Raw genomic sequence first — 21,324 nt, forward strand, 5'->3', positions numbered from 1 at the left:
TGTTTATGCATTACTTGCCTGCTACATCCTGATCACTGCCTGCCACAGCTAAATCATGTACAAGAACTAATCCCCAATGTACTATATCAGGCTCACCACTGGCTAAGCACACAGGTAGATGTTCCATTAATTGGCTGTTATCCAACACTTCTGATTTGAATTTATCTGCAAATTATACAGCAAAATAATATAATGCCTTTGTCTTGTTAAGGGTTTTCCGTCGTCACCCGATTCGACTTGACTATCGCGCTTCTTTTTCAACGCTGCGTATTCCAAGCGTCGTGCTTTCGGCGTTATGCTTGCAGACATCGCAGGGAACGATGCGTGTTGTGCGTGTCAATGCTATATTTGCGCACCGGCGATAACCAGGGCCACAAAATAAAGAAAACAATGTTTGCTGAAAGATGGCCGCTTAAATATAACATGTAGGCCTACAAACCAAATTTTGCCAGCGTGCTTCCACTGATACGGACCTGGACCCCTCCCTGAAAGTAGGCTTACGACAGTAGGGTCCAATAGATGGTATGAAGTTATAGGCCTACCCAACAAACACAGAATCAAGGTTTTTTTTAAACATTAGGCCTAAACGAGTGTTGGATAAATTGGTTAATTCTTTTTAATAATATTTTGGCCTAAATTTTGGGTAACCACTACCGGTATATTATAGGCCTATTATTAAAGGTTATACGTTGGTAGAACTTTCCAAAATGAAACGCACCACGGCAAGTTTATAATCCAACATTTAAATCTTTCAAGCATTTTGTGTTATTGGGTAAAGACCTAGGCCTATATAATTCATAATGCATGCGATATAGACAACACCATCAAAACTATTCAATTTCAAATAAATGTGTCGTATACATTTACATTTAATTACAAAAATTATATTATTATAGCCTAATAGGCCAAACGTTTTTCTACAGCTATAGGTAACCCAGTGTTTAACTTTGCTTTAATTGAACTGCTATGCGATATGAATCCACTTCGAGATAATTCCGTATTATATAGTTTTTGTGACCAAAAAAGTTTTCCTCTCGGTAAACGGCACTATAAGCATGCTAAGTAGGCCTAAGTAGGCCTATGCCTATAATAATTGTAGGCCTATTATAGTCAAACACTTCCGGCCATGGTGTCAAACACTTCGCTTAACATGTTTAATAAATCCTCTTTTGGTCAATCGAGTCAGGTGAACATGGTGAAAGCTGAAAATTCCTCACTTTGTGTAACTTGATAACTCTTTGGTACAATATCTTTGCAGATTGCAGATTGCAGAACGGGCGTCTTTCTTACACCCGTTTATGACCAAAATACACCAAATTAGTAAGAATATTGAGGCATGAAGTATTAATAATCGACATCATTAGAATAGTTGTTCCTATTTAATATGGTAACTTCTTAGGTAACTTTTTTTTACAGTGAAAACTTTCCTGCGTAAACAGACAATTCCTTTTTTGTGGTCAGTATCGTAAACTAACGCTTATCCGGCATCAGATCGCTGTATACCAGCGAATTGGTACGCACCAAAATATCCATGTACGCAATTAACTACGCATGGTGTCACAGAAAAAATGCATTTTTGACCTATTTTGGTCAATTTACGCGAAAACCAGGTCCGGTACCCCCAATTTTTTTTTGCGCGATTTAAAGAGCTTTTTCTTTTTCATAACATATATAAAATTTAAAAAATTTGATCAATACAATTTTTTTCTACAACGCAAAAGGTGGCATATTTTGGGAAAATTGCTGATTTTGCCATTGAAGTGTACAGAGATTTTTGGAAATGTACACCTCTTTTAAAACGGCTGTAGCTCAAAAGTGAGGTCCGCACCCCTGTTTTTTTTTACTGATTTATTATCTACACATATTAATGTACAATATATTTCAATTTAAAAAATTTGGTCGATAAGTTTAGTTACGACGGTAAACCCTTAACTAAACTGCTCACAAAAAGTATTGTTACACTTGAAAATGTCACCATGTTTTAAAAACCATAAGGGTATTGAGGAAATTAACACCCTTGCTTGATGCGCCATATTATACAGCAAATTTTGACACCTCATTTGTTGCTGTGCAATCTCACTGAAAAAGGTTCAAGCATTTGAATGGTAAAAATTATCGGATTTCAAAAGTTGCATTAGCCCCTATACAAAGGATCCTGCAGAAGTGTCTGTATGAGCATCCAATGCAGTAGGCCTACTTCCTATATTGCGCAAACGTTTTTCATTACATTGCAATCATGTAAAAATATTATTTTCGAATTTTGCTTTAAGTCTCTGCAGTAGAGATGGCAACAAGTAATTGCTATAAATATTTCCATTTTGTTTGACAAAACCAAGTGAATTTTTACTCACTACGATAATCTATTCAACGAAGTAATTACTATCTTTTCGCCTACTTCACATCACTTAATTCACATTGTTAATACCTTAAATGTCTACCTACCATGATGTAAAGCCATGAAGGAGATGATCCTGAGTATAAGTCTTTGTACCTGCGCTGGATTGGATTTCAACGCTTTCTGTAAATTACCCAACAGGAACGGCATGGTATACAGATAATGCTTGGTGTTTGCTGTTGGATAAAAGAAAGCGAATATTTGTCAATTATATATAACTCCATTTAAAATTGCTTACAATCAAGAATACAAACTCAGTAAAGACCATATCGAGCTTGTTTATTCTTTAAATGAAGAAGGAGAGCCCTATGATCGATGGCGATCCTAATTAAAAAAGGAAGTTACCTAGCCATTGGCCATGATCTGATGAATTTCACATAATACAAAATGATTCATGTTTAGCATGCTTTCATCAAAGTTATAAGAATGTATGCCAAACAAACAAGAATAAAAAATGATAAAAAAGAAGAATTGGAAAACAGAGACTTACAGTGTATAGCAAATTCATGCAGCAAAGCTATTGCCCAATAGGCAAGCTCTCCATCATCAGATTTACAAGACACCGCTGCACGAATAAGGACTCGCTGGGTGGCAATCTGCTTCAGAAAAACCTCAACATCTATAAAGAAATTTATCAAATTCAATTAGTAAATTTAAGACCTAACACTCAGATTGTGAACTCTCTACCAGCAAAGTTATGCACTACATGCACAACAAGAACCACCATGAAAATCGTCTCTCTGAAAAATTATTGCACAAACTTCGTGTAAAGTTGAAGAATAATTCATTTTGTATAGTCACAAAGAGAGCTCCGAGTGGGTAAGAATTGCTTAAATTATACATATTGTTTCCCCAATGAATGACATGCAAATATGATGGAGTATGTTGAAAGAGTTCAGATGCAAAACACAATCAATGCCAATTGGGATATTTTGAAATCCATATACCCTTTATGGAAGACATGACCTTAATCTTAATCTTCCACACAGGGGGCACAAATTTCAAATGGGTGGCTCCAGTTGAATGGATTTCAATTGGAATTGCCCATTCAGCATGGAAACTGATACTCCTGTATCCCTGCAGTGAAACGAAATAAACAAATAAATAAAAACAGGGTTAACCATGTTAACTACTTTCTTTCGCACAAATATGACCAAGTCCTAAAACCAACAGCGCCACCAACGTCAGCTCCAGCAGGTAGCAGCCGTCGAGGTGCAAGGATTGGTCATTCAATTTGTTAGCACGAAACTGTCATTGATCGAGGTATGTAACATCAAAATTGGATTTGCTCTAAGAATTTTGAACTTAATATTTCATTGACAATCCTGATGAACTCATTTGCGGAAAAACAGGGTATGTTTCGTTTATTGCATTTTGCATATGAATTCAACAACTCTTCCTCTACAGGAGCCAAACATTGTTAATTGGTGATGAATCCACACTATAAAGTAGCTTATATGCTACATGTGAGCATGTAAAATTGGTCATGTCTGAAAATGTTGAATTCATTATGGATAAACATTGCAATTTAATTATGTAGTTTTATTCCTGATATCAACAGAGAAGTCACTGATCATCTAATAATGTTGAATGACAATGACTAACTGACATTCCTCAGGAAATAACGATGTGAATTACACAATCTTTATCTTGTCTTCGTTGATGAAAGCGATTCAATCATGTTTCACAATTGTTTAACAACTCGCGTCTGGCGTGTCTGTGTACCATACTTTACTTCACTCGGGCAGTATCAGCTGCCTTTGTGAAATAAGCCACGCACACGGAGCAGACATACTTTTGTTAAACGGTGATGAACAACGGTGAAACATGATTCAATCCCTAATTTTTCCCTACTGATACTTACTTAATCCTGGCGTATTGAGGAGAATGACAAGTATCTGGAAGCATAATTTCTGTAATACATTATCTCCATGCTGACTGACAGACAAACTAGCAAACACTGGAATAGCACCAGATTGAATCATATAACCATGAGCTGAACCTGGAAATAATCACACAAAAACAAATTTTGTGATATTGTCACAGAGGTATAAGTGCATTCATTCATTCATCTTTATTTCATTCAAATATAAAATATATTTTGAACACTAAATTACAAAGAGATAGTGCTGATCAACAGGATCAATTGACTTTTCTTCTTTCTAACATCGAAGAAAAAAGCTGGGAGCTTGAAAGGCAAATGCAATATTCGAGGAGAAATTGTCTGTTGGTAACAGGGATACCCGAGGAAAAGAAAGAGAATACAAGATGAATTGATCAAGACATTTACTGCCACCAAGTTGGGGGTAACAATCAAGGACACTGACATTGACAGGTCACATCGCCTAGGGAAGCAAGGTAGAAAACCCAGGCCTATCATTGTTAAATTAACAACCTACAACACCCGCAGCAAAATAATGAGGGAGAGAACAAAACTGAAAGGACAGAAAATGGGAATACAAGAGCACCTGACAGCATTAACACAGCACTTACTGGGCAAAGCAAAGGAGTTGTCCCAAAAGGCCCCTTGGATAAAGAATGTATGGACTTGGGAGGGAAAGGTAACTTGTCTCATGCAAGTCACCGGAAAAGAAAGTGACAGTAACTAGCTATGAAGATCTAAATAAACTGTGGAGAAAAGGCGCCGATCTTGTTGACACCAGCAACAGAAAGAGAAGAATAACAGATTATGATTATGACAGAATTGAGTGGGAAAAAACTGATAAACTCAAATGACTGAACAAACTCATATAATATGAGTTCACTTATTGCACTTGTGTCATCTAAAGGTTGTGCTTACATTGTATTATCAAGCCTCATCTTATGTTGGAGAATGTAGGTAGATTCATCCTTTGCCCCGTTCCCCTGTGCTGCTTGTCTGTGTTCCTGTGGGAACCAATTAGGTTTAGCCACTTTGAAAGTGACTTTGTCACTATCTGGCTATCCCTGCCAGGGGTTCTCTTGTCCTTTGTTTAAATTGTTCCTGGTTAAGGCATGCCATCTCTCTATTTTCTCCAACATGGGTCAATTCAATTTCATTTTCTTGCTTTATGACCTTCCATGGTTTACATTTTTATATCTTTGTATGTGTAATTTATATATTTATGTGTAATTTTGATATTGTGCAATATTTTATATGTATATGTGTTTTTTTACTGGCAAATAAAATGATATGATATGATTAAAAGTCATACAGTGAAGTGATATTGAACCTATTGAAATGTTTTACTATAACATGTACAATACTATGTTGAATCTAAAATGGCAACATTTGCAGGTAGATTCATGTCTACATAATATGAGACTAGCTTATAAAAGTAATTCATTAGTCTCATGGACCTGATGGGGAAGTATTGTTACCAGACGAACTTTAAATTGTTTTCAAGACCTCTTTTGGTCTTTGCACTAGTGCGCTCTCCTTTTCACCACAGGATCATGGGCTGGAGGCTCGGCATGAGCTGACTTGAAGGAAGCGCAGAATACTTTGATGAATTTTTGCCTAATGGCTGGGCGGTTTGTGACAGTATACTAAGTGCACAAGGGCACATTAAACTTTTTCTCTTTGACCACACTGGCTCTTCCTCATCATTTTTATACTTATTTACCATCAACAAGTAAGGAATTTACAGTTGACCCTTAACCCTAGTTAGCCAATAAAATATATTACAGTTTAATCAGCTCTTAATTGACGGGCCTTATAACATAGCGGATTAATATCAATATGTTTTCTTTGGAGAATTGTCTTGTGACATCTCGTCAGAAGTATCACATATTATTAATTAAAGTCCTATACTTTACCTATTTCATTTAATACACACAATATAGACCAGACAGGTCAACTATATTACTCTTCATGTGGATCTATTTTTCGGCGTAATGATAAAAGCCTAACAGTTCCCGCCGATTACGAGCTGATCAAAGTATAAGCCCATATTATATTAAGCCTGAAAACAAAACCCTGCTCCCAAGTAAGTTACCTCCAGGTCCACTGGGACAATCAACAAATAAAATGCGACAACATTCTTTTCAACTTTAACTGCAGTGTACTTCTTATTAATATTAATACATTGATCTTATAGGAAATGAGTCAAGGAAGCCAATAATTGCATTTATATTTCAATAGGTGTTGTGGTTCTTGAATTAAGGCCAATAATATATCAAACAAACATTTTGGGTGTTTTCTCTGTCCTGAGAAAAATTATGCACATGAGGCAGAAATGACACCCCTTAGGATCATAAGCCCATTATTTATCAAGCTTGAAGACACAACCCTGTTCCCATTCCTCTTGTGTGTCTGCTTTATTTGTCTCAATATTTGAGTGCAAATACTGCTAGGTTATACTCCACTTTGACTTCCCTTAAATTAATACTGATACCATAAAACAGGTAACAACTTCAGATGGTGAACAAATTTAAATCTTTACCCAAAGCAGGTATGGCACATTACCATTGGAAAAAAACCCAAAACCAGTGCATCTGGCTGGATTCAAACCAGTGACCTTTGTATTACTAGCACTACGCTCTAATCAAGAAAAGCGGAAGATTGAAATCTATAGGTATTAGGTTCGAATGATGCTCATCACATTCCTAGCAGAAAGTATCAGAACTGCATATTTATAACAAATACACAAAGTCACATAGGGATGAATTATTATATTAGTTCTCTGGGTTGATAGGATGAACAAATTTTAATCTTTACCCAGAGCAGCCAGCGCACATTAACATTAAAAAACACCAATGCATCTGGCCGGACTCAAAAAGCTGACTGTTGTGACGCTCTAATCAATCTTCCACTCTTCTCTGTGGCTCAGTTGGCTAGAGTGTCATGTTAGTATACAAAAGTCGTCGGTTCAAATCCGGCCTGATGCACTGATTTTTTGGTATGTTTTTTTCAATGTTAATGTGCCCTGGCTGCTCTAGGTTTTAATTGTTCATCATACTAACCCAAGAACAGTTAAGAACTAAGTATAATAATTTAAATTTCTGATGGTGTCACTGATTTGCATATTAGACTATTTAATAATCACCCAAATTAAGAATCTTTCAAGTATTGTATGAACAAATTTACATGCTTACCGCACTTTGCCATCTGATGTAGCAAGAACATGGCATAGCGTAACACCTCTTTACTCCTGGTTTGCTGCACAAGATTCAATATGGCACTGACACTCTCTGTTTCATTCAAAAGAAGTTCTTTCTTCTCATCTGCATCAATAAACACATAAAATGGGTAAATCAAGAGTAATGACATTAATTGTAACCATGCCAAATCTAACAAAATGTAACAAAGAAAAACCATTACTCATGCATGTATCCAATGAGCAAGGGTACCACAAAACGTCTTTATTCATATTCTCTCCTTTTTCATTCCTTCTTTCCTCTCTGATAGTCAAAAACTACTTGGAGGGTTAGGGTTAAACAATCTATACATAAATAGTTGCTTTTAAAGACCATGCACAAATTTGAAATAATTTATAAACCTTTTGTATAACAGAAATTTTCTTTGACAAAAATGACATTGCAATTATTATTATTGTAAAAGTGAAAATTTTAGCACAAATTTTACACAATGGTTTCACTAATATTTGATTTTGCAATTTTCAGTTTCCTTATTACATTGACCTACTATAGCATGCACAAAAGGAGTTTATTTGTGCATTGTTATTTCACAGTTAGTTGATTGGATAGTGTGAAAATTTCCACTTTTACAGTATAAAAACTATATACCTGGGGTTCTCAACTGGCGGCCTGTGGGCCAAATCTGGCCCACCAACCACTGATATTTGGCCCTTGAACACCTCAAGGAAAACAAGTGGTGTGTATTTGGTCATCAAGCATGTAAGTTTGAAATGTGTTTAGCCCCGCTGTGGCCATCTAACAAATGAATTTAAGAACACCAAGTATACACAGTTCTACTGATGCTATTTCATTTTATGCACACATGCACTTTTTAGAATATGAGAATTTTGTACAGATTCACAGCAACCACTTTTTTAGTTGACAAATATTTGTCAGGGGGAATTTTGTGAAATTTGAGGGGAAATCACCCTTAGCCTTGTCTCATCATATACTTCATATCAAATGAACACAAACATCAAAGACTTTAAACCAGAAAATAGAACTGATTTTTTAAACAAGAAACCCCCTTTTTTTCAGAAAAAAACAACAACATGTTGCCTACTTATCTAATTTCACCTCTCACCTGAATCACAGATGAAATCAAAGATGGCTGCCAAAGTCATACGCTGTATTCGTTCAGGTGCTGATGTATCGCTGGTCCTTTTTGCAAAACTACTTGCATCCATAGAACGTACAAGACAGTCAGCTAACGTGTTAAGAATATATGTGTCCATTCCACCAGACCTGTAGTCAACTTGAATATAAGATCCATTCAGTATTACAGTGTAATTAACATAATACATATACCTCAGGAGGGGTATCATGGGCATTTCATTCATTATAGTAAAAAAAAAACCCATGAAATGCAAAGACCTTTTGCACTGCCAGATTTGGCACACTTCATGGGGTGAACATGAATGTGGGTTCTGATTGGCTATTTGAATCACATCAGCACTTCATTCGTCGAACAATCTGCGTACATTGTAGCATTACATGACACAGGCGTGACCTAGCACTTTTCATGCTATCCGTCGGCCAGTGTGAAAGGTCTTTGCAAAATAGTGTAGCTGAAGCAGAACAGTGTGAAAATTACAGAATAATTGTGGACATCCACACAAATAATAGCACTGCATTTAATAAGTACAATTTTCCATTTCAAACTGTATTATAATGATACGTGACAACAATGATATTGATAATGACGTTTACTGATGCAGCCTTCTATACATGTATATATACTCCATTTTGTATCTACAGTAGTCTAGTACTTACCACTTTTGAGGATTACACATAACACAGTGCAGGCTTTAAGGACTTGTTCTTCATCTTGACTCCTACAGCACAGCAAAACAAACTTGAAATTCTCTCCTGAGTTAAAAATAAAAAGAGATCATAGCCAATTATTAATTTTGACAAATCCCAATTATGTTTTAAATTTCTTTACACAGTTGTGGCACATTTGATCTCACTTGAAATTTGTATAATTTTGGAAAGTAAGAAATGAAGCAAATTCGCACATCTCAATCCTCAAACTGAAAGCTGGGGTCCACATCACTAAACTCTTTGTAAAATTGTATTTTACGACACATTGTAAAATCCATAAATACCCTTCGTTAAGGGATTTACTACAGGGACCCTTCATAAAGTTACGTCTACATGTAGTAAGGACATTCATAACTTGCGAATGGTTACTTGAGATACTTGAGATGGAAGTTTAGTGAAATGGACCTCTGGTTCTCAATTCATCTCAATACTTTTTATATAATCCAATCAGAATCCAATGTTAGACATGATCTGCACCAAGGCAGCCCCGGTCATGAGGTAAAAGTGAATTGCCTGTAATAAAGAACAGGACCTTGGTACTAAAATGTACAGTACAAGACAGAATGAACTATTAACCAAACACTGCTCAGTACTTAGTGGTTAAAGCTTACTTCCATAGATGAACTTTGGGTGGACTAGGGTTTCTACTCAAAGACCCATTCATTCACCAATGAATAAACTACAGCAGACCTACATGGAGTCCCGGCAACTCAGGTCACTTGCATAAATTGCATCACCTGGGTGAGTCAATCACTCTGTTTTTGTGAATTCATTTTGTCTTGTACTGTATAACATTAAATGTATGTTTAAAAAGGGGATTGTTCTCAAAACAAATACTGATTGTGACACATGTACATGTACAACATATGTGAACAAATAATCCTGTCAGTCAATGTTTATGCCATATTTGGATTATATCTTGGTCATGGTAAGTCACATTTTTGGAGTTTATACAAAAATAGCAACTGATAACTTCTAAATTTTCAATTTCATTTTGCGTAATGGAGTCATACATGAGAAACCTAACTGAGGAGTGAGGAACCAGATATGGATTTCTCTTGTTGGGAGATCTCTACTGGTCATCTTACTTCTTGTAATGCGGTCCAGCAGCAACTGTTCAGCACTCCTACGCAAACTCACATTGGATGACTTGGCTAGTATTGACAGTTGTTCCATACCAATGCCTAAGACAAAAGCAAATGAGAACAAGTTTGTAAGTATACTGTATTGGCTACACAAGGCGCTGAACTTGTGTTTCGGCCATTTAGTTCATTTCTCCATGTACACCAAACAGCCCTCGAAATTGTCCACACTTTGGGTTAAACTCAACTCCAAAACATATATTTTATAAAATAGACAATATAACTGCATGCTACTACAGTACATGTACTAGTATCTGTTTTGAGGTCATTGCATGAAATTGGAGTGGTCTTTTTTTCTGAGGAAAAATACTGCAGGTCCCACACAAAACCAGACAATTTCATGCAATAACTGTAAAACAGATGGCACAAAGTTATTTGTATTTCAGTTCCGCCATTTTACAAATTTGTTTCATGAAAATAATCATATACTTTTTTGTTCAAAAGACAAGTACACAGGCTTACTTGCGGTGATTGTGTGTTTGTTTGTACATTAAGAAACGATACAAATACAGGTTATTTATGTGTGAGCCTGGAATAATTACGCACTTTGCAGTCAATTTCTTAAACACTTGAGAACGTTCCTGCAATCTTATTGGCTCTGATATGGCATGATATAACACGGTTCAGCACATGCACGTCAACGCAATTATGCATACTCATTATGTGAACCAATCAGAGACGCAAAGCAATAACAGGACTGATCAATTCTAAGTTAGGGGTTCATTCATAGATTGAGGGCATGATCGCTGTTTATGCCCGAGGCGTAAACAGCGATCATGCCCGAAATCCTATGAATCATACATACCCAACATTCTTAGCAATTCAATACAGATGAAAATAATAAGGGTTTACAAGTTTAAATAACATTTCCATACCGTCTTCCTTCATAAATTGAAGAAAATGAGTAAGCCTACTTGCAGGAAGCAGCTAGGCTTATGAGGTCAACGGCCGGGAGTCAACGCGTGATACACGTCATCTTTTGCGCTCCGCGTGAGATGGGCGCGGTGACATGCGCGTGTACGCAACATTAGCAAATCGTGGATCGTGTTAATTGGGTTCCAACGCTGCGTGACGCAGCTTGTTTATGCCCTGCGTACTGGTCATAAACGGGCCCTAAAAAAAGGGCCCAAATCCAATCAGAAACGTCGTTATATCGTGAGTATGTATGAACCTTAGGTAATTCCTTGTAAAATGCAGGATTTGATTTGATTAAAATTTGGTGTACATGTGATATTTTTTACTTGAAAGTGTTTAAGAATGAGAATAAAGGTATTGTTTTTATTTAATTAGCACCCGTATTATACATTGTATGAAACGATAGATGCACATCATTATTTTTAGTGTAAAACAACTCAGTTTGGCCTTGTTTTACTTAAAATAATGATGTCGCCTGTGTTATATGAGACAATAGATGCATGACAGCAGCTAAAAACAATACCTTTATTCTCTAATTAATGACCTATATTTGCATCAGTGTGTTTACAAATAACAAGATATGACATCACATCTTAATGAGGTTTATTATGATAGTAGTCAAATGTTTAATAAAGAAAAAAATATATTAATCATGATGAACGCATTCCGTTGAACTCAAAATTATTTATAGTAGATGTTTATAAGTATTCAATAAATTCTAGAGTTCATATTGGTAGATTGGTAGATGACATTTTTTGCAACTCACAGTCGATATTTTAAAATTTGGATGAAAGTTATTTTGATGAGTCAGAGCCTTTTGAGCAAAGTTTGCCTATTTTGAAGTCTTAATTTTAGTTGTCATGCAATTTTAGCATCATTTTTAGCACCACCATAAACAGCCGTTTTACTTCTGAACTTCAACTGCTATCACGGTATCATGATACTTTGATTTCTACCAGATTTCAATAGCTTAGGACTCTAGCCTCGAATGTGAAGCATTATCGGTGAGCAAATTCAAAGCTAGAATTCTCCCGGGGAGAATTCTCAAGCAAGTAAGCACTGTTTACGCTGGAATTGATAATAAATAGCGATTTTCATTGTCCGGTTTATGATTAAAAGGGGCAAATCTGACTGTGAAAACTACCATTTAGTTGAAATACGTACCGGTATCCATTTTTTATTGAAAATTTATATTTTTACAAAATTAAACTAGCTTCCAGAGAAGTTTGGCGGTCTTTCGCTCCGACTGACGCGAGCACCCTGTTAATGAGCGACATACATCGTACGCCGATGTCGCCGAACTGTCTTTGTGTTCTCTTCAAGAGTGCCGTTCTATGCCGACCAACTTGATAGAGAAATCTACCTACGCACAGTACTATCCACGACGACGCAATAGTTACTGTGTGGATAGAAAGAGAGCATGGAACTTCATTCACTCAAATGACTCAATCTTCCCCAATTTTCAAATGCATCAAAACAATCTGTGAAGTTTAATGTTCCAAAATTTATTTTGATGACTTTAATATCTGTATTTTCAGAGCAAAGTTTGCTAAATTTTAAGACCTTTTCAGTAAATCCCATAAGCCTTTGCGGGTTGCCTTGAGATGTTGTCATTTGAAATCACACTCTCAGACATACATGTAGTAAAAGTGCAATAACATGACATATAAAAGTATACATTTTTATGAAGGCAAGACATCAATAAATCTTAATATAATACCGATTTGGGGTAAAAACAACAATTATGAAGAAAATCACAAAAAAGTGAGTTTTTGGCAATATTTGTTAGGTACATGTATCATAACAAAAAACGTTTATTTTTATTTTTTGATATTGGCCTTATTTTTTGAGATATTGACCATATAAGGCATCAAATTGAACTTTTAAAATTCACAAACACCTATTTGCACAAAATGATGCCTAAAATCGGAAATAGACCAAAATATAAAAAAAATGAGAAAATGGTTTCTTGAGTCGATCATGCTTTTTACGATGATCATATTTGACGATGATCATATTTGCTTACCTATAGATGCTCTATTTATTGAGTTATCGTGTACCTAAATCGTCATTTTACCGAGAAAATGAACATTGAAATAATGGCCGTTGAAGTTTAAAGCGGTCACATTTTGCACTTTCATCAAATCTCGCAGGAGAATGCGGCAGTTTTTATTTTTCTACCTTACATTACATAAACATCGGGTAAATCCACAGCCCCTTGAGAAGTTTGAGCGAAATCCATTCATAACTTGATATTTAAATCGGGGAAAGAACTTGAAAAAACCCACATTTTATCAGCTAAAACGGAGCCATTTGACCACTAGGTTTTTGTGCTTCCGTGGTGTTTCCATAAGATGCGCAGCGCATGCAGATAAGCATCGCATATGCGTAGCGTATTTGTGCATTAACAAATTGCGCGATGCAACGCGATGCGTTGTTGTGCAAGTGTACCCTGCTGGTACAACAAAGATTCTGTTTCCTTTTCAATTTCAAACACGAGTGGAATAGTGAAATAAAATCCTTAAAATATTGCAGTTGGAGTTTACAAATCTGGATTTTCATTGCTTGTATTTATAAAAAACATAACAAAGTACAAAACTCAATTTTGCGAAAGAAACAATGTCTAGAGTACACAGCTGCCTTAAATGGGATTTACCAAAAAGGTCAACTGCCTCATGTAATGTCATGCTTCACTGATAGCTCCAAGCTCTATCCTCATATCCATTGTCCGTTTATGTGGCCTGGATTGAGGATAGACTAGTCGATCTCATATAACATGTATGTAGTTACTCAATTTCCGGAGGTTCTGCGCCCGAGCGCAAAACCTCCAAAACCGGAGGTTCTGCGATAACGTCTTGAGAAACTCAGTTTTTGGAGGTTTTATGCGCATGGACGACAGTGACTATTATTATAGTTAATAAACCACCACAGCGTGCGCAAAAACTCCAAAATCGGAGTTTCTGCGCATCAAAACTAATGTTATAAAATTGTTTAAACATGCTTAGGGCCTAATCTTAATTACTTTTAGTATACGCAAAAACTCCAAAATCAGAGTTTTTGCGCCCGTCGCAAAACCTCCGATATTGGAGTTTTTGCGCATCAAAACTTATGTTATGATAATTGTTTAAACATGCTAAATCTTAATAACTTTTAGTATAAGCAAAAATTCCAAAATCGGAGTTTTTGCGCATCAATACTAATGTTATAAAATTGTTTAAACATGCTTAATCTTAATTACTTTTAGTATACGCAAAAACTCCAAAATCGGAGTTTTTATACCCGTCAAAAACCTCCGATATTGGAGTTTTTAAGCATCAATACTAATGTTATAAAATTGTTTAAACATGCTTAATCTTAATTACTTTTAGTATACGCAAAAACTCCAAAATCGGAGTTTTTATACTTCCCGTCAAAAACCTCCGATATTGGAGTTTTTATGTATCAAAACTAATGTTATAAAAATTGTTTAAACATGCTTAACTTCATTACTTTTAGTATACGCAAAAACTCCAAAATCGGAGTTTTTATACCGTCGCAAAACCTCCGATATTGGAGTTTTTGCGCATCAAAACTAATGTTATGATAATTGTTTAAACATGCTAAATCTTAATAACTTTTAGTATAAGCAAAAATTCCAAAATCGGAGTTTTTGCGCCGGTCGCAAAACCTCCGATATTGGAGTTTTTGCGCATCAAAACTATAATGTTATGAAATTGTTTAAACATGCTTAATCTTAATTACTTTTAGTATACGCAAAAACTCCAAAATCGGAGTTTTTATACTCACAGCAAAACCTCCGATATTGGAGTTTTTAGCATCAATACTAATGTTATAAAATTGTTTAAACATGCTTAATCTTAATTACTTTTAGTATACATAAAAACTCCAAAATCGGAGTTTTTAGCCGTCGAAAAACCTCCGATATTGGAGTTTTTATGATCAAAACTAATGTTATAAAAATTGTTTAAACATGCTTAACTTCATTACTTTTAGTATACATGCAAAAACTCCAAAATCAGAGTTTTTAGCTCGTCACTAAAACCTCCGATATTGGAGTTTTTAAGCATCAAAACTAATGTTATAAAATTGTTTAAACATGCTTAATCTTAATTACTTTTAGTATACATAAAAACTCCAAAATCGGAGGTTTTACCGGTCGCAAAACCTCCGATATTGGAGTTTTTACATCAAAACTAATGTTATAATAATTGTTTAAACATGCTAAATCTTAATTACTTTTAGTATACGCAAAAACTCCAAAATCGGAGTTTTTGCGTCGCAAATCCCAGATCGGAGGTTTTGCGCATCAATACTAATGTTATAATAATTAAACATGCCAAACTTAATTACTTTTAGTATACGCAAAAACTCCAAAATCTCCAAAAGACTTTGAAAATCTCACCCGCGAAATCCAATACATATTGGGCGATTTCTGAAAAGCTGACTTCAAAATTGGATATTCTTTCAATGGTCCTTTAACACAAAAGAACAAAACAACTAATTCAGTAAAGAAAACACTCTGTGGTCAGTGTGTATCCAAGTATGACAATGGGAAACAAATTAAAGTCGATACACGCGCAAGGAGGGGATGTTTAATCGCATTTCATATACTCGCATATTGCTTCAGATGTCTTAAGCCCCAGGATTATCCTTAGAATATTCCCATTATCAATTTTGCCAAGTTTCTTTCACGTAGGTTCACTCATTGGCGGTGCGTTTGAATTTGAAATAAAATATGCAAAACCTTACCGCGCGAAGTTTCTTTTGAAACGGCATGATGATCAAAAGCAAAACAATATAATTTAATTTGTTTTGTTTTTTGCCAAAAGGATTAAAAACCAACATTGAGCCTGTATTTTGAGTGATATTTTTGGTTAACTACAAATATCTTTCATTTCATTTCATTTCACTTTATTTAGGTTCATACCAAGGATAAAAACACAAAAAGTACACATAAAAGTCGGAGGTTTTGCGACGGGCGCAAAAACTCCGATTTTGGAGTTTTTGCGTATACTAAAAGTAATTAAGATTAAGCATGTTTAAACAATTATTATAACATTAGTTTTGATGCGCAAAAACTCCAATATCGGAGGTTTTGCGACCGGCGCAAAAACTCCGATTTTGGAGTTTTTGCGCACCCTGTGGTGGTTTTTAACTATAATAATAGTCACTGTCGTCCATGCATAAAACCTCCAAAACGGAGTTTTTAAGACGCCGCGTTATACGCAGAACCTCCGGTTTTGGAGGTTTTGCGCTCGGGCGCAGAACCTCCGGAAATGGAGTAACTTCATACCTCAATATAAGCTTAAAAAGTGACCTTTTCAGAGCCTGAGTAGAGCAAAGACGTACATTATAGCTTGCAACGACATCACAGCGTCTTTATTCAGCATATGCTTGTACTCCTCCGGTCACCTGACCACCCGGTGGGTGGCCAAGTGTCAGCAGATCATCGTAGATGGCGAGAGGTAATATCCTGCATCCCTGCTGAATGAAGACGCAGTGATGGCATCGCAAGCTACATCTGAAAAGGTAACTTTTTAAGCTTTTTATCTATATCCAGGCTGGACACATCACACTACCGTGTGATGTGTCCAGTCGTCATTGAACTTACATATAAGATGGAGAGCTTAGCATAACGGCCTGCCTATTTACGCTTCCTGAAAACACTCTTGCACATAACATACAAAACCACAAATTCACTAACTTCAACTTGCACTACCGACACCATGAAAAATATTTTAATTATTACCGATCCTTCAGAATACTTGCAAATATTGGCAGTTTCATAAAATCCTGCTGCTGAAAATCGTAAATTCCACAATCTTCTGTCAGATCCAGGTCAGTAATCACAGGTGGGCGAATCTACCAGCGTGACAAGACCAGAGATAATAAAAAGCATGAGAGGCCACGCCGTACAAATAGCTAGCCTGATTGGCAAGCGTCGTCGCTGGCCAGATCTTCTACGGTCGTGTATGATGAGTAGAGACCATAGAGCCCTATATAGGGCTCTGTGGAAGAAACAGTTCCTAATTTTGAAGCCATGGATAATATATTCATTTATACGAGAACCATATTTTTGTACCAATCACAGAACAGAATTTCACTTACTCACAGCTGTCAATCATTCTTGTGAAACGTAAGCTCCGCCTAGTATCAAGGTCTTCTTCTGCGCATTGGTTGTGCGCATTAACTAGCCTCCAGCACAAATCCTGTGCACACGATCAGGTTGGATGGGCGGTTTACAATGTACGCCTGGTTTACACAACAGGAACTGCGATGCATCCTAAACTGGATCGTTTCCGTGTATTCGCATTGCATGGTGGGTAATCGCCTGCCAATTTGCGTAGCTCCACGTTCACAACAGTTTAAAATCAACACAGGTAAATCCATATAAAAATTAACATGGACACAAAATTGACATAGCTTATGTAATTCAAATAATAAAATGTAATATTATCATGATAGATGCACGTTTTATTAAAACTTGAAAAGATTATTAAGTCCAATAATTTGTTTGTGTTAGCTTGCACGAGTCACAAAATGGCGACCCATCACGCATTTTCTGCATGTGCCGACATTAGTAACTCATAGTGACTGTCCTCAAACTAGCGCCAGTGTGTCTCAGGCCTGATAACGACCCCAGGTAATTTTATGCAGAAAGTTTTCTTGCGAACAGCTGCAGGTGACAATTAAACAATGAACACGGCTTGTTTATGTACATGCGTGGGGAGGCTTGTACGTCAGCTGACGTGTTTTGGACATGTTCGGCGTAAAAAGTGTCGTTTTTCTTCATGAAAAATACCAGCGATGACCAGTTTTTTGTGGGCTATTTGATTTACAGGTATGTCGGTTCGTCATAGGGTAGAAATGATAGCTGTACAATTTGTATAACATACAGTTTAACATAGGCCTAAACATTTATGGGCACAAATCGACCTTCCGTATTATGCACAAGTATGTGGAAGTGGCAGGCATACTTTTTATCAATATGACAGTCTAGTCCATCAGTCTACATGCTGCTATTCGATCATTGATGATCAGCAACCAACGACAAACATTTTGACATAATTAGCCAATCAGGTCTGTATTATTGTGATTGCTAGACGATTGAATCAGCCAATCTGGCAATCAGGACCCCACTTCAACTACTGACCCAGACTTTTGCTATTTTTACAGGGGGCGCGCGCCCTCCGCTCCCCCCCTGGATCCGCACCTAAAAGTATTATCTTGTGTCAGATTGGCGTGATGGCAATCGCCCCTGCAAGAGATTTCAGAAATGCATGCATGAAACCTTAAGAAGAAAGTGTAGTTAATAGGTAACCCAGGCAAACCTTAGTTAACACATTTGCTGGTCAGCCAAATTCGCCGACAATGTCAATGCATTTTTACATAGAAATTTAAAACTTGTGCCCGAAGAAAGAAACCTACATAAATATGTTTTCTATACTTCACTTGACCCAAATATATAATTTTTTATGGTGATAAGTCACCCGCAGTGGAGTATAAGAGAGAGTGATGGTTGGGTGGGGTATTAGAGAGAGTTTGGGTCAGCCGGGTGGTGTTTTAGAGCGAGTGAGTGTCTGGTGGAGTACAAGAGAGAGTGATTGTCTGGTGGGGTATTACAGAGAGTGTGGTCCAGTCTGGTGGTGTTTTAGAGAGATTGATGGTCTGATGAGGTATAAGAGAGAGTGACCGCTTGGTAGGGTATTAGAGAGAGTATGGGTCAGCCTGGTGGTGTTTTAGAGAGAGTGAGTGTATAGTGGAGTATAAGAGAGAGTGAAGGCTTGGTGGGGTATTAGAGAGAGTATGAGTCAGCCTGTTGGTGTTTTAGAGCGAGTGAGTGTCTGGTGGAGTATAAGAGAGAGTGAGGGTCTGGTGGGGCATTAGAGAGAGTATGGGTCAGCCTGTTGGTGTTTTAGAGCGGAGTTAGGTGTGGTCACGGGCATAGATATTCGTGTTTGGTCAAACACAGTTACTGTGCCATCTAGTTCTTCTTCTTCTTCTTGGATACTATGCAACATCCCTCGTAGGAACAAGACGCAAGGCTTTGACAAGATGTAACTTTGCTACGGAAAGTGCTATGAAAAAAAGGTTTTCAGTTTTGGCTTTGTTTACTCAAGGGCTTTAATTTGATATATAAAATGATGCAGTTTGATGGCAAATTTGAATTCACCTAGGATACCTATAGTTAAGCTTACCATCCTCAATACGTTGTTCCAGTTTTTGTGATCGGCGTTGGATCCATTTTCGCCACAAATGCACCACAGAAACACTCCCTGCAAAGACTACTGCCCCAGCTGCTATAACTAAACCTTTCCTTACATTACTAGCCATAGTAAAATCATCTCAAAAATATGAATACGTGCATTTTTGTTAACAATTTGTCATTTAATTTCCGCGGCGAAGCTGTTTTCGTACAATGCGTAGGCAGCCATATTTGTTTACAGGTCAGGTCGTTTTTGTTTTGTGTCAAAGGTTACGGGGTCAAAAAGTTTTGCAAATCACAGGTCATATGTTTTTTCTCGGTGTTTTCCCCTCCCGGAGCGGCAGGGACATGTTTCTGGGATTTGTTTGCCTTCCTTCGTTCCTTCCTTCCTAATTTCTTTCTTACTTTCTAGAAGAAAGTTCTTCTTTCTTGAAGAAAGTTCTTTCTTTCTTGAAGAAAGTTCTTTCTTTCTTGAAGAAACTTCTTTCTTTCTTGAAGAAAATTCTTTCTTTCTTGAAGAAAATTCTTTCTTTCTTTCTTTCTTTCTTTCTTTCTTTCTTTCTTTCTTTCTTTCTTTCTTTCTTTCTTTCTTTCCATTAATTAAAAGCCACTGATGCAATTCAGTTCACTATTGTGATGTGCCCGAGCTATTTCATGAGAGAGAGGAGAGAATCAGATGGGAACCCCCTTTCAAGTAATCATGTAAAAGTTTGTGTATAAAGACATTTTAGGGGAGTTCCGTTTTGATCAGAATTACAAATTCAATCATTGGCCTATCCATTTTTGTATCTTGGTAATTCCTATATGGCTCAATGTGACCATTGTATTGCATGATGTAGGACTTGAAAGTCCCCATGGATGTTTAAGAAGGTAAAAGTGACAAAGAAAATTTATTATAGCTGAGGAATTTATAGTTTTATTACTTTGGTATAAAATACAATGCAGAACTGCGTTAGAAAGTTATTAGGCCAAAACAGGAACATGTCTGGTTTACGAAACAACACATCTGTCAATAAAATGGATCAGTGCAGAAAAAAGCATGTTCCCTGGAGCAAAATGAGTGAGTGGTGAAAGCAGCACCATTGTGGAAATTGTCATCTCATTATTGTGTGTATAAGGAATTTATACACAAAGGACATATAAATTCAACTAAAGAGTGCACTTCGCTGAACAATTATGACCTTCGTAGGACAAGTGAGTTGAGTGCAACAGAACTTTGTAATCAACAACAAGAAGGAGGCTGCTGGATAAGTAACAGTCCTATTATACAGTGTATTTTATTGGTTCTTAATGATTGTTTGTATTTATGTTCATTTGCAAAATCAATGTTAAATCATACTTTACCTTCCATTAAAGATTCAGATTTTGTTAAGTTATTCAAACAGTGTGTTTTGTTGTGCATTCTGAAGTGAATTTGGGTAAAAGGTGTTTCGCCTTGAGTCAACTCGTTACAACACTACCTTTCAGGTACACTTCAGGTGTAAGTGTTTTAGAAGTATAGACATATTCAGCCTCCTTTAATCTGTCATTTTAAAAGAAAGAGTTTAAAGAGAATAAAGGTATTGATTTTAGCCGCTGTCGTGTATTTATCGTCTCATATAACACGGGCGACATCATTATTTTTGGCGTCAAAAACCTCGGCTTCGCCTCGTTGTTTTACGACAGAGGCTAAAATCAATACCTTTATTATCTAATTACTACTTATTTTGAAATTCCACTTACAT

General features: G+C 36.5%; 1 protein-coding gene across 1 annotated transcript; it reads right to left on the minus strand.

The window, feature by feature from the left end:
- Nucleotides 1–10: 10 nt before the first annotated feature.
- LOC140147283 (uncharacterized) lies at nt 11–19,827 on the minus strand. Its single transcript, XM_072169061.1, has 9 exons — nt 19,593–19,827; nt 10,426–10,521; nt 9,287–9,382; nt 8,598–8,768; nt 7,472–7,600; nt 4,260–4,397; nt 2,886–3,014; nt 2,443–2,571; nt 11–165 (listed from the first exon to the last, which is right to left on the minus strand). The coding sequence occupies exons 1-9, from the start codon at nt 19,726–19,728 to the stop codon at nt 11–13; spliced, it is 1,179 nt and encodes a 392-aa protein (XP_072025162.1). The 5' UTR covers nt 19,729–19,827.
- Nucleotides 19,828–21,324: the final 1,497 nt, after the last annotated feature.

This window comes from Amphiura filiformis, chromosome 3 (genome assembly GCF_039555335.1).
Source record: "Amphiura filiformis chromosome 3, Afil_fr2py, whole genome shotgun sequence".
NCBI lineage: Eukaryota > Metazoa > Echinodermata > Ophiuroidea > Amphilepidida > Amphiuridae > Amphiura > Amphiura filiformis.